This window comes from Lodderomyces elongisporus, chromosome 6, assembly GCF_030384665.1.
Source record: "Lodderomyces elongisporus chromosome 6, complete sequence".
Lineage (NCBI taxonomy): Eukaryota > Fungi > Ascomycota > Pichiomycetes > Serinales > Debaryomycetaceae > Lodderomyces > Lodderomyces elongisporus.
In genome coordinates this window covers 516,122-529,442 of record NC_083678.1, presented here as the reverse complement: position 1 = coordinate 529,442, position 13,321 = coordinate 516,122, and the positions used below count along the sequence as shown (strand labels likewise).

Sequence of the window (13,321 nt, the reverse complement as noted above, 5' to 3'; positions counted from 1 at the left end):
ATGATTCATCTCAGTAAATTATATTCACTTCTTTCGGCGTAATAATATATATATATATATATATATTATTTATGTATGTATTATTTACATGAAAATAATTAAAAAACAACGTCAAATACATCTCTATAACACCTTGCTTCCCCCAACGTGACTAATACTCAAATATACAAACCTGTAAAATTTCCAGATAGTATTCTACCATGTTCTTGGTGCTAATGATGCAATCTTGTTGAAGCCTCTTTCCCTCAACTCTTTCGCCACTACTGAGTTGATTCTTGTACCGATAGGTTCCTTATTCTTGTTGATCAAGACACACGCATTATCATCAAACCTAATCACTGAACCATCTGGTCTTCTCAACGGCGATTTCTGCCTTACAATTACTGCCTTACAAACGTCTCTTCTCTTGACTTTATTAGCTAATTGTGTGCTGACTTTGCCACCTGGACCTAAAGGTTCGGGACGTGCCTTCTTGACGACACATGTGATAATGTCTCCAATGTTTCCTGCTGTTTTTGGACCGTGACGAGACACCTTTATACATTCAACGATTTGGGCACCAGAGTTGTCTATCACGTTGAGAAGTGTCTTGAGGTATATCATGATTAATAAGTATCAAAGATTGTGTTTGAAAGTAACTATAGGTATATGTATATGTATATGTATATGTATATAGATATAGATATAGATATAGATATATAATTATGTTTGTGAATGTAGGTGCGTGGGTGTGTGGGTGCTTGTAGCGTTATACTTTACAAGTTAACTCGATGGATGATTCGTACTTGTTTGTTCTTTTGTTAGAGGGACAAATTTTTCAAAGTATAATCTGGATTGGTAGTTGCAATTTTTATTTTTTCCATGTCCATACTTTTTCTCAGATTAGTTGACAAAAAAATATACGTCCCAAAAAAAACAAAAAAATGCGTACCAAATTTGAAAACAGAGCCTACTGGATACAAGTCCACCAAGAATATACATGATATAATCTTAACTTTCTACTTTCTACTTTCTACTTTCTATTTTGCATCTGATGATATATATATATATATATATATCAATGCCTATGTCTAACTTCTATTGCAACTTTTTATCAATTTCCTCCTGTGCGTCTTCGGTGCTTCCCACGACAACGTCATAAACTTTCTTCATAAATAAGAATTGCGAAAAAGCAACCATTCCAACCACACCAAACACTCCAACTCTGTACAAGTCTGTTCCTACATCCAAGAACTCATATGGGTAACTAGCTCCATTTGCTGTGTCCACTAGATTTTTCAACAAAAACCAGTAAAATACCATAAACGCAACTATAAAGGACAATGCTGTGTTGTTTTCGATGGTCCATCTAGGCATAAACACCAAGTAATCAATCAACAAGCTTACAATTGGCATCAAGTGGACTGATAAGTCGGTGAGCAATGGGAAGTTGAATTTTGAGGGTTCTTTTGTAAGCAAATGAAGGAAAAATAACCTTAATGGCCAATACACGCCGGCAACAATAGTTTCAAGAGCAAGTCCGATGGGATGGAGGTTATTCTTCAATTTGAAAAGGGTTTGTGACGCAGTGAGGTGTGCCAAAAAGCCAATGGCAAAAACAACGAGCGAGTAGACTAACGATAAGTTTGTAAGAAATTGCCCATGACCAGCTTGTGCCAAATGTGGAGGTAATTCAATAACGAATACACTTGTGTAGAAACCGTAGAGACCAATAAGGATTGAGACCAAATCAATAACAAGAATCACTGGATTGCCTACTTTTCTTCTTGATGAATGAACTGTAGGCGATTTATTTGAGGTTGAGTAAGAATCGGCTCTGACACCGGCTTCCGTTTCTATTCTTGAGTTTGTTCTTGTTTCTGTTTGCACTGCTCTGTTTAGGGAACGTGACCCATTATCTTTAATGTTGACGGACATCTTGAAATTGGGTTTTGTTTTTTTTTCTATAGTTTTCTTGTCCTGTGTTTAGAGATGATTCTTCAAAAGTTATCCAGTGTGTGTGTAGATTTAAGTGATTGTAGTTTGTAAATTGCAATGTTTTAGAAAAGAAAAAGGTTGGAAGTTATTTATAATATTAGAGATAGTAATAGACCATGGAGGAAAAGAAAGATAGATATATGTCAAGCTCGTAAATTGTCAATGTGGAAGAGGTTCTGGTACTAGCACCAATAGCACAAGTAGTAGTTAAACTGATATTTGAAACTAGCAATGGCTTAGACCGGATATATCCCCGGCTCTTTATGTTTGCTGAAAAGCAAAAAAAAAAAGACGAAAAAAAAATATTGATTCATTTATTTATTTAATACAACCCACATGGACCTCTATGATGTATTTTGATGTTTATTATAAAGTAAATTTTATTTTAACGGTTGCTTTGTTTCGGAAGAGAGAGAGAAAATAAAAGTACTCTCCCGAAATGTTACGTAAGCGTATCGGTATTAGATACAAACTTCCACTCAGGATTATATGCAAATATTTTATTTGTTCCACTTTTCAGGTTGTTAGTATTTGATCTATGTTTCCTTTTTTTCTTTGAACCCTCATTTGGATATTTTACAATGTTAAGAACAATAACTTCTGTTTATCTTAACCAAATATCAATACTGGGGTTGTTTTTTGTTTTGAAAATAAATAAAATAAAGAATTTACGAGAGCAGAGATGATGGTTGATTCGGTAAATTATTTATTGACACCTTTTTTCTTCATTTTTCATTTTTCATTCTTCATTTTTCATTTTTCATTTTTCATTTATTATTTACTTATGTATTTGTTTTTTTCTTTTTTAATTGTTCGTTATTCTGGTTCCTTCCCTCTACTCCAATTTTTTTTAAATTCTACTTTTATTTGTCACCACGACTGAAAAACCTTGAAAATGATCTTGTTTTGGAAGTAGACCTTGAACGGCTCTCGTTTGTCTTTCTGAATGCTGAATTATCCACTGACCGTCCTCTACCTGCATCACTATGCTTGTCGTTCTCAGCCGCAAGGTTTGTGTACGACGAAGATCTAGAACTTGAAGGACTTAGAAACCCAGGTCGTTTCATCTTATAAGGAGATGAGTTAGGATTTTGCAGTTGAAGTACCAGCTGTTGTTGCTGCGATAACGACAGTGGACGGTGCAGGATATTCATTGCCCAATCTCTAAAATAGTTTTCTGAATCTATCGGGTGCTCTAGATACTCCACATACTTATATGTAGGCTTCACAATAATCACCGGGACCAAAGCGCATTCCAAAAAATGTTTAGATATCGACGACGAACTGAAGAAACCCCTGTGGTGGTGGTGGTGGTGATTATTATTATGGCTCGAATCTCTATTCTCTACAAAGTGGTGCGTGCCAATAATCATCATCGATGGCTTGTATTCCTCAATTGCATATTTAAGTAGCTTCTGTGGCTTGCCTATCACCATTTCAAACACTATTGCAATCTTTTTGGAATGGACATTCAATTTCTCAAAACTGGCCAAAGTATCATTGGCTTGTTTCTTGTCTATATGCATCATCGGAGATTTTTTTTCGTCAATTACCTGTAAAATAATAATTGTATCACCATGAACAACCATCTCATCAAATAACCATTCTACAGCTTTGGTGCTTTCCACGTCATTGTTATATCCAACAAGCCAGGTCTTGTTGTTTCTTCTAAACTTAAACTGCGGATGCTTAGACTTCAATGTTAGTGACTTTCTCGTTCCATGAGGTACTGTATCGAATGAAACACCTCTTTCTAGTTTCATCCTCACCAAATCGGGTCGTAATGGTGCAGACCCTGGGGTGCTGTGGTTGTTGTGCAATGTCCACATTGCATTAAGTGATGACGAAGAGCCAGACGAGACCAGTGGCGCAGCATGTGCTGATGGTAGTAAGAGCGTGTTTGCACTACTGTGACCCAAGTTAGAATCACTTCCAAGAGCTTTCAAATCAACTTCTGATCCGCCTTGCGCATGCAACATGGGTGATCTTGCAGGCGTATTATACCCAGAATTCATTGGCGATATTATACTTGGTGACATTGTGCTGGAGTCATAATCATCATAATAAAGCCTTCCAAGCAAATCCGTTGAGTCATTTTGGTTCTTGTACAAGTTGACGGATTCCTCCGACGTATGATACAAAGACGCATTCAAACGTGTATTTCTCGCCGTTTCTGTCTCCTTTGGCGAAGCACGCGACGGGTCAACAGTAGCAATGTTATTTTTCAATAGCGAGCCATCTGCTTTTGAATTTGGTGGGGAATGTGGATGATGAGGCAAGTGGTTGTTTTTTGATTCTTTCTCACCAAGTACTTCTTTAACTGATGCGGAATGATCATTAGACTGAGTATTCTTTGCTGGTGTGGTGCTATTCAATAACGTTTGGTCTACTTTAGCATCCGGTTGTTCACCGTGTGTTGAGTTTGATCGTGACTGTGGGTCCAGTGGATACTGCATATGCTCCAGATGTTGTGAATGCAGATGCAGCGAAAGTGGCAGTGACAGTATCGCTGACAGCGTCGACTCAGTATGAGTATGTTTCAAATGCATAGGGTGCTCAAGGCTCAGTGGGAGTCTAATATGTCTTGGTTTCAAAGAATTGTCGAGGACCATCGAAATTTAAGGCGTTAAAGCCGTGCGGCAAAATTTCTGGAGATTTGGTGTACAAATATAAGCAAACTCGAAATTGAGTTTCAATTAAAAAAAAATATATATATTGAGGAAACACAAAGACGTGAGGAGAAACAGGATCCTTCTGTGATGCAAGACACTTAGCCCAGGCTCCTTATTCGATTTGTTGTAGAAAGATGTTGTTCGTGGTTGGGCTTAAGCTTGGAGATTGCGATAAATGGTAATCATAATAATTATATTGTTAATCATAAATTGATATATTGATAATATATTAATAAAGTGTTTGAGAGATCATAAGACCTCAATTTAAAGTGGGGACTTATTTTTTCTCTTTTTTTTCTCTCTTTTTTTTTCTTTTCTTTTTTTTTTTCTGTTGTAGTGTTTAAGATCTAAGATCGGATCATAAAGAAATACTTGGGTGGTAGACTGTTGTAACAAAGCACTAATTACACGCTTATCAAATGGATACTGTTACACGCAAATATATACTAATAATCATATAATTACATATTAGTTCTTGAAAACATATAAGTTTTCACGTGTACAAATATATACATATATATTCATATATATATATGTGTGTGTGTATGCAAGAATATATATGTATGTACATATTTATTTACATGTCTCTATAATGCTTTGGATTATTTAGGAAAAGTCCTTCCATTGTCAACGCCGCTATTTCTTTCCACTATACCCCATAATCGATCCATTTTTATGCCACCGATATTGTCCATGACATAAAACTCTCTCTTCAATCCACCCGCTTTGCCGCTGTCGCTGCTTTTCTCCTCCCAGCTCGAATACGGTTTCCACCATCTTGGTTTTGGTGAAAGCTTCAAAGATGGGTTATTGGTTATCTCCACTAATTCGTTGTATGTCTTGCCCCCTGTAAAGTTCAATTTCTCTGCAATTATCTTTTCGTCACTGACCAAATTGTCCAATGTTTGTGGCTTGGTTTTGTCATATAAACGGAACATTCTAGTGACATAGTCTCTAGTCTTCCATTGTACAATAACAATCGGAATTAAAGTGCCTGCAATTAGGGTATAGGCATACGAATCATCAAATTGCACGGACTCGTATATAAGTTTCGAGCCATAAGCTCCAACAACACCAAAGGTCAATGTCAATCTCTTTAGCAACGAGACATATTTCGACGATGGCGCTTCATATATTGGCTTGTAAGAAAGTCGATACTTTTCAGGTAATTTCGTCCTTCTTATCTTGCCTCGCTCTTGAACATAAATGGGATCATCTTCAAATGTAGGAGACCATGGATTGTTTTCACTCAATAGTTCATCTGTCTCGACACTTGTATCATCCGATTTAAATGATTTTGACTTTCCAAATGAATTGAGTGGATTTTTTGCTGTAAACGAGCTGGTGGTGGATCGTGAAAAAAACCGTAGATTGCATGGCCTGTGAATACTGCGAAGCAGTACATATGATATTCGAAAAGCTGAGCTATGCCCAAGAATTGTGCTATTCATTATTGATGATCTTTTCTTTTTGTCCAAGTCAGAAAAATGAGATAATAAAAAATAAAAATAAAGAAAACGAAAAAGAAAAAGAATCGATGTAGATACTGGTATCTGATCAAGTTCTTCTAGTTCTTGTCAAGTAGCTTAATTTAGTCTCTTCTTCCTTGGTATCGTGAAGTAGTGTCTCTGTTGCTAATTCGGGGGTGAGATGTAATAAAGAAGAGAGAGAGAGAGAAAAAAAAAAGAGAAGATGTGAAGCAAAAAAAAAAACATGGTAGCGACCACCACAACATTAACAACAACAGTAGTAGTAGTAGTAGTACTAGTAGTACTAGTAGTACTAGCAGCAGTGTGCCTCTCTATCACAACAGCAGAAGGAGCAGAAGGAGCAGCGAAAGCAAATACCAGTTTTATACTAACACTTATTCTTGTTCTTATCTCGATCTTCACACAGTGATACACTCAACAATTTCAACGTCAATATAGATATCGCCATCGGTAAATAGAATAAGACAGGAAAAACACCTTCCCTTTTTATTGAAGATAGAAAAATTGAAATTCACTTGAACTGTACGAAAAAAGGAAAAAAAAACAACAACAACAACAATGGATTCGAATGCAACTGAAAGGTTTGTGCCAGAGTATCGTCGTACAAACTTCAAGAACAAATCGCGGTTCCAAAGTGATGAGTTGAGAAGAAGAAGAGAGACTCATCAAGTCGATTTGAGAAAGCAAAAGAGAGAAGAGGTTTTGGCCAAGAGAAGAAACTACCAACACGAGGCCAATGATTCTGAAGATGAGGAAGAGTTCAACGTTGGTGTGAACAACGACGAGAACCAGTTTTACCAAAGACTTAGACAAGACTTGCCCAAAATGCTCGAGATGATCCAGGCTCCTGATTTTGATTCTCAATTAGCAGCCACTGTGAAATTCCGTCAAATCTTGTCCAGAGAACACAACCCACCAATTGATTTGGTCATTGAGCTGGGGGTGATTCCAACCTTGGTTGAGTTCATGAAGAGTGATCATCCTGATATGTTGCAATTGGAGGCTGCATGGGCCTTGACTAATATTGCTTCAGGTAACTCACAACAAACCAGAATTGTTGTTGAAGCCAACGCAGTGCCACTCTTTGTCCAATTATTGTTTTCTCAAAGTCTTGAAGTTAAGGAACAAGCAATTTGGGCATTGGGTAATGTTGCTGGTGACTCTGCCGAGAACCGTGACTATGTTTTGAACTGTGGAGCCATGGATCCCGTGTTAAACTTGTTCCACAGCAATAAGATGTCATTGATTAGAACCGCAACATGGACGTTGTCAAACTTGTGTAGAGGTAAATCACCTCAGCCAGATTGGAACATTGTGTCGCAAGCTATTCCCACTTTATCTAAGTTGATCTATTCAACAGACTCAGAGACACTAGTCGATGCTTGTTGGGCTGTTTCATATTTATCTGACGGTACTTCAGAAGCTATCCAAGCAGTCATTGATGCAAGAATCCCACATCGTCTTGTTGAATTATTGGGACATGAATCTACCTTGGTTCAAACCCCATCTTTGAGAGCCATTGGTAACATTGTTACTGGTTCCGATTACCAAACACAAATCGTAATTAATGCAGGAGTCTTACCAGCCTTGGCTCCATTATTAAACTCTACCAAGGACACCATTCGTAAAGAAGCTTGTTGGACAATTTCCAACATCACGGCAGGTACTACAGATCAAATCCAAGCCGTCATTGACGCCAACTTGATTCCACAAGTCATTAGATTGCTTAGTGACGGTGACTACAAGACCAAGAAGGAAGCATGTTGGGCCATTTCAAATGCCTCATCTGGTGGTCTCACAAAGCCAGACCAAATTCGTTACTTGGTCAGTCAAGGTTGCATTAAACCATTGTGTGATTTGTTGTCCGTGGCAGACTCCAAGATTATTGAGGTCACTTTGGACTCCTTGGAAAATATATTGAAGATGGGTGAAATGGACAAGGAGGCTAGAAACACTTCAGTTAATGAAAATGCGCTTTACATCGAGGAAGCCGGTGGTATGGAAAAGATCTTTGAATGTCAAAATAATGCTAACGAAAAAATCTATCAAAAAGCATACAACATCATTGAAAAGTACTTTAGTGATGAAGATGAAGATCACATTGATGACGAAAACATTATACCAGAACTGTATGGCAATGCATTTGAGTTTGGCATTGATGGTCAAGACCAACAACAACAAAACTTCCTGTTCCAGTAAAGCAAACAGCATTATGATTTTTTATTTTTCACAACATCCACTACCCAAATTTTGATTGAGCTGTAATATAAAGCTTGGAACACTAAAATTTGAAGCCCCTGTGGCTATGGATGACAGTGATGAGAATGATGAAGAGAATTTTGGAAAATGTTGTTTACCCAGAAGGTTGAGAAATTGACATATTGATGGATTAGCAGTGGTATTGTGAGTTATATTTCTGTGTCCCACGAGGTTCATTTTGATTGTGCTGTTGTTATTGCAAACAATTCACATACATGCATACTCACATGATGTACAAAGATAGCCTTAGAGGAAATTTGGAATACCATTATTTACCTATCTACTTACCAACTTATTCACCAATCCATCTTTTGCTGTTTGTCACCTTCTTTCTTTTTTTTTTGTCCATTTATCCTCCATCTCCCCCTCCCTTTTTTTCCCCTCTATTCCTTTACCTCCTCCTTATCTTTCTCCACTTCCTCCACCTCCTCCACCTCCTCCACCTCCTCCACCTCCTCCACCTCCACCTCCTTCTCCTTCTCCTTCTCTTCCTTCTCTTCCTTTTCTTCCTTTTCTTCCTTCCCTTTCTCTATCCTTTTTCATGACTACCTCTCATATATATTTATCCTCTAGCATCCTCTATACTACTCATTTTTTTTTTCAATATACATTTAACTAAATGTGAAATTTAGAGTCAACCATATTTTTATTTCATTTTCATTTTCATTTTTGAATGTAGAACATTTCACTATTCTTCCAATTGTAAGAGCGAATAAATTTTGTTTCGCATTTTCCTCCCCACAATTTTTTGACGCACTTAAGCTCTTTTGTTGCATACACATTTCCTTGAAAGTAAACCCCACGAGGCTCAGAGTTCTTTCCCTCTCTCTCTCACTTTCTCTTTTTTTTTCATTGTTGCAACACTTGTTCCTTATCTTGCAAAACTAAAAAATCAAACTCAAAGAAAGAAAAAAAAAAATCGTTGAAATTATATCCTAGTGTATTTCCTTGCTTGAAAACCTAGTTAATTCCTCAAAGCTACTTTTGTTTTTTTGTTTCTTTTTTTCATTTATTTTTCCTTCTTTCTTTCCCCTTTGCTTTCCCTTACCGTTCTCCCGCTTTTACCTACCCCAAATGTCTGGTGAAGAGCATAAATCTTTACCCATACCAACGGGATCCAACGACAAAGTGGCTAATGCGCCAAACTCATTAGCACCACCACAGGGAGCCAATGATGCAGGAAAGGCTAGACTGGCGCACCCAACGATGTCACCGCTTTCGTTATCGCCCAACGCAAAGACTATTGATCAACTTATGAAAGACAACCATCCAACACCGGCAACTGAAAAAGCAATAGCTTCAATAGCTCCCATGTTGGAGGCATTCACGCCAAAGACAAATGCTGAGGACTCGGCATCAAGGTTGGGGTCTATTTCCTTGCCATCGCCATACGTTTCTTCGTCCTCTGCATTAAATACGCATTCTGCGGGAAGCACAGAAGATATTGGTGTTATTGATGAAGTAGCTCCTTTAACAGTAGAGAATGTTGGTGAGATAAGATCAAAGGCAAACTCATTTTCCATGACAAATGCTTCTGCTTCTGCTTCTGGTTCAGCTCCAGCTGCTACTGCTGCTGCTGGGGGTGGAAGTGGAGGTGATGGATCCAAGTTGAATAAAACTATTTCAAACACTTCAAACACTTCGAGAAAACTGTTTTCACAAACCATCAACAAAGTTCCTGAACATGTTCAAAAAAAGCCAAGCTTAGGTAAGATTGGAGTCTGTGCCATGGATGCTAAAGCATTGAGTAAACCATGTAGAAAAATACTTAATCGTTTGATTGAAAATGGCGAATTTGAAACTGTGATTTTTGGTGACAAGGTTATTTTGGATGAGACTATTGAAAACTGGCCAACTTGTGATTTTTTGATTAGTTTTTTTTCAACAGGGTTCCCACTTGAAAAGGCTATTGCATATGTCAATTATAGAAAACCATTTTTAATCAATGACTTGGTGTTCCAAAAAGCGTTATGGGATCGTCGAGTTGTTTTGGCAATCTTAAACCATGCAAATGTGCCAAGTCCCGAGAGGTTGGAGATTAGCAGAGATGGTGGTCCACAATTGGAAGAGCAATTGCAAGAGAGAATGAAGGAGGTTGGCTTTACAGATGACCAACTTCATGCATTGAGTAATCAGCAGGAACCTGAATGGGAAATGGTGGATGAAGATACCCTTCGTGTTGGCGACAAAATTATGAAGAAGCCATTTGTTGAAAAACCAGTTGATGGAGAAGATCACAATGTGTATATTTACTACCCAAAGTCCACAGGTGGTGGAGGTAGAAGATTATTTAGAAAGATTGGTAACAAATCCTCCGAGTTTGATCCAAACTTGACGGAACCAAGAACTGATGGCTCTTTTATTTATGAAAGTTTCATGGATACAGACAACTTTGAGGATGTCAAGGCATATACTGTTGGACCCAATTTTTGCCATGCAGAAACAAGAAAATCACCAGTCGTGGATGGTATAGTTAGAAGAAATACGCACGGTAAAGAAATTCGTTACGTAACAGAGTTGAGCAATGACGAAAAGCAAATGGCGAAATCAATTAGTGCTGCATTTATGCAAACGATTTGTGGGTTTGATCTTCTTAGAGTCAATGGTAAATCCTATGTTATTGATGTCAATGGATTTTCATTTGTTAAGGATAATAACGAATACTACGATTCGTGTGCAAATATTTTGCGTTCAATGTTTGTTGAAGCTAAAAAGTCAAGAGACTTGCTCAAGAATAAAGTACCATTGCTGTTGCAAACAAGTCAATTTGAACAAAAGGAGCAGAAATGGGTCTTTAAAGGTATGGTCACTGTTATTAGACATGCAGATCGTACCCCAAAGCAAAAATTCAAGTACTCGTTTAAATCACCACTCTTTATCAGTTTGCTAAAAGGTCATACTGAAGAAGTGATTATTCGTGCTGTTCCAGATCTTCAAGTTGTGCTTGAGACCGTGAAGATTGCTGAAGAAAAACAACTCGAAGACCGTAAAAAATTAAAGCAATTAAGGATAGCGTTGGAAAAGAAGATAAATTTCCCAGGAACAAAGATCCAAATCAAACCTTCTTTGAATGCGGAGAATCCGGAAATTGTTGATAAAGTGCAGTTTATCTTGAAATGGGGAGGTGAGCCAACACACTCTGCTAAGCATCAAGCCACCGATGTTGGAGAACAAATGAGACAAAACTTGAAGTTATTGAACCGCGAGGCGTTGAATGATGTCAAGGTATATACCTCTTCTGAGAGAAGAGTCATTACTAGTGCGCAATATTTCACAACTTCGCTCCTTGGTCTCACTGATGAACATTTGCCGGAAGACTTCCTTATTGTGAGAAAGGATTTACTAGATGACTCCAATGCTGCTAAAGACTTGATGGACAAAGTGAAAAAGAAGTTAAAGCCATTGTTGAGACAGGGTGCAGAAGCACCTCCTCAATTTACATGGCCACCTAAGATGCCACAACCATTTGAAGTCATTAAAAGAGTTTGTGAATTGATGAACTTTCATCATCAAATCATGAAATATAATTTTGAGACCAAGGATGTCCAACATTTCCAAGAGAATTGGTGTTGCGGTGAAGATCCATTCTTGTTCAAAGAAAGGTGGGATAAGTTGTTTCAAGAGTTTATTAGCGTCGAAAAGACTCATCCTTCGAAAATCTCAGAGTTGTACGATACCATGAAGTATGATGCATTGCATAATCGTCATTTCTTGCAAAAGATTTTTGAATTTGATCCTAATGACGAACAACTCTTGGCGAGATTGAGAGAAACCTGTGGAAGTACTGTGAACTCTTCTGGTTTAGTGAGTGAGTACCCAATCAATTTATTAGCAATGAACAATTTCAAAATTCCTTCCGAGGGTACTTCTGTGTCAAGCTCGCATAACAATTCTAGCACACAATTGAATCCTTCGAGTCTGGCATCAGCGGGATCTTTGGGATGGGTTCTTAGTGGCGCCACTGCTGATATAAAACAGGCAAGTGGTGGTAGTGGTAATGGTAATGGTAATGGTAATGGTAATGGTAATGGAGTTGATGGAGTTTCATCAAACTCAAACACGAGTGCAAGTACGAGTGCAGGTTCGAGTACCACCGTCAATGGCAATGGCAGTGGCAATGGCATTAGTAAAAACAATAATGCAAATGCCAGTTCATCGCAAAAAGGTGCACAAAACCCATTTGATCATGCTACATTTACAAGATTACGGGAATTATACCGTCTCTCCAAAGTTTTATTTGATTTTATATGTCCACAAGAGTACGGAATCAAAGATGAAGAGAAACTTGATATTGGTTTACTAACTTCATTACCATTGGCCAAGCAAATACTTTCTGACATACAGGATATGAAGAAAGATGCGTCATCTCCGTCGGTGGTCAATTATTTCACAAAGGAAAGTCACATTTACACTTTGCTCAATGTTATTTATGGAGCTCAATTACCAATGAAGATTGCGAGAAATGCATTACCGGAATTGGACTATTTATCACAAATTGTGTTTGAATTGTACGAGGCGGATGACCCAACTAGCCCTCAGGGTAAAAAACATTCAATTAGATTGAGTTTGAGTCCCGGTTGTCATACTCAGGATCCATTGGATGTGCAATTGGATGATGATCACTACATTGGATGTATACCAAGATTGAGCTTGACCAGACATTTGGACATGGACTTGGTGACGCAAAGATTAAAATCGAGATTCTCAAGAGTATCATTACCCAAGAAATTTACCCCTGTCAATATTTCCAGTCCTTTGGCCAGTGGAATTTAGTTTATAACTATGCATCTAAGCATTTTACATGGAAACTACAAGTAATGTAAAATTTATTTAAACATTTCAGTTTATAAATATATAAATACACAAATATCCATTCTTCTCTATCAATTTGCAGAAAAAAAAAAAGCAAAACAAATAAAAATA

The 13,321-nt window shown here is 37.6% G+C and overlaps 6 protein-coding genes across 6 annotated transcripts; 2 read left to right on the top strand and 4 right to left on the bottom strand. All coding sequences in view use genetic code 12, as the record gives it.

Annotated features, from left to right (window-relative positions):
- Positions 1 to 195: 195 nt before the first annotated feature.
- Positions 196 to 603, bottom strand: mrpl38 (54S ribosomal protein L38, mitochondrial; the record flags this gene model as incomplete). Its single annotated transcript, XM_001524779.1, has 1 exon — positions 196 to 603. One exon carries the CDS (start codon positions 601 to 603, stop codon positions 196 to 198), a length of 408 nt encoding a protein of 135 aa, XP_001524829.1.
- A 474-nt stretch (positions 604 to 1,077) lies between these two features.
- On the bottom strand, positions 1,078 to 1,917 carry PVL30_004684 (uncharacterized protein; the record flags this gene model as incomplete). The annotated part of the gene is made up of 1 exon (XM_001524778.2): positions 1,078 to 1,917. One exon carries the CDS (start codon positions 1,915 to 1,917, stop codon positions 1,078 to 1,080), a length of 840 nt encoding a protein of 279 aa, XP_001524828.2.
- A 923-nt stretch (positions 1,918 to 2,840) lies between these two features.
- On the bottom strand, positions 2,841 to 4,589 carry PVL30_004683 (uncharacterized protein; the record flags this gene model as incomplete). The annotated part of the gene is made up of 1 exon (XM_001524777.2): positions 2,841 to 4,589. One exon carries the CDS (start codon positions 4,587 to 4,589, stop codon positions 2,841 to 2,843), a length of 1,749 nt encoding a protein of 582 aa, XP_001524827.2.
- Positions 4,590 to 5,251: 662 nt separating this feature from the next.
- PVL30_004682 (uncharacterized protein) lies at positions 5,252 to 6,100 on the bottom strand (the record flags this gene model as incomplete). The annotated part of the gene is made up of 1 exon (XM_001524776.1): positions 5,252 to 6,100. The coding sequence occupies one exon, from the start codon at positions 6,098 to 6,100 to the stop codon at positions 5,252 to 5,254; it is 849 nt and encodes a 282-aa protein (XP_001524826.2).
- Positions 6,101 to 6,697: 597 nt separating this feature from the next.
- On the top strand, positions 6,698 to 8,338 carry SRP1 (Importin alpha subunit (Karyopherin alpha subunit) (Serine-rich RNA polymerase I suppressor protein); the record flags this gene model as incomplete). Its single annotated transcript, XM_001524775.2, has 1 exon — positions 6,698 to 8,338. One exon carries the CDS (start codon positions 6,698 to 6,700, stop codon positions 8,336 to 8,338), a length of 1,641 nt encoding a protein of 546 aa, XP_001524825.2.
- A 1,134-nt stretch (positions 8,339 to 9,472) lies between these two features.
- VIP1 (inositol hexakisphosphate and diphosphoinositol-pentakisphosphate kinase) lies at positions 9,473 to 13,171 on the top strand (the record flags this gene model as incomplete). The annotated part of the gene is made up of 1 exon (XM_001524774.2): positions 9,473 to 13,171. One exon carries the CDS (start codon positions 9,473 to 9,475, stop codon positions 13,169 to 13,171), a length of 3,699 nt encoding a protein of 1,232 aa, XP_001524824.2.
- Between the last annotated feature and the right edge of the window lie 150 nt (positions 13,172 to 13,321).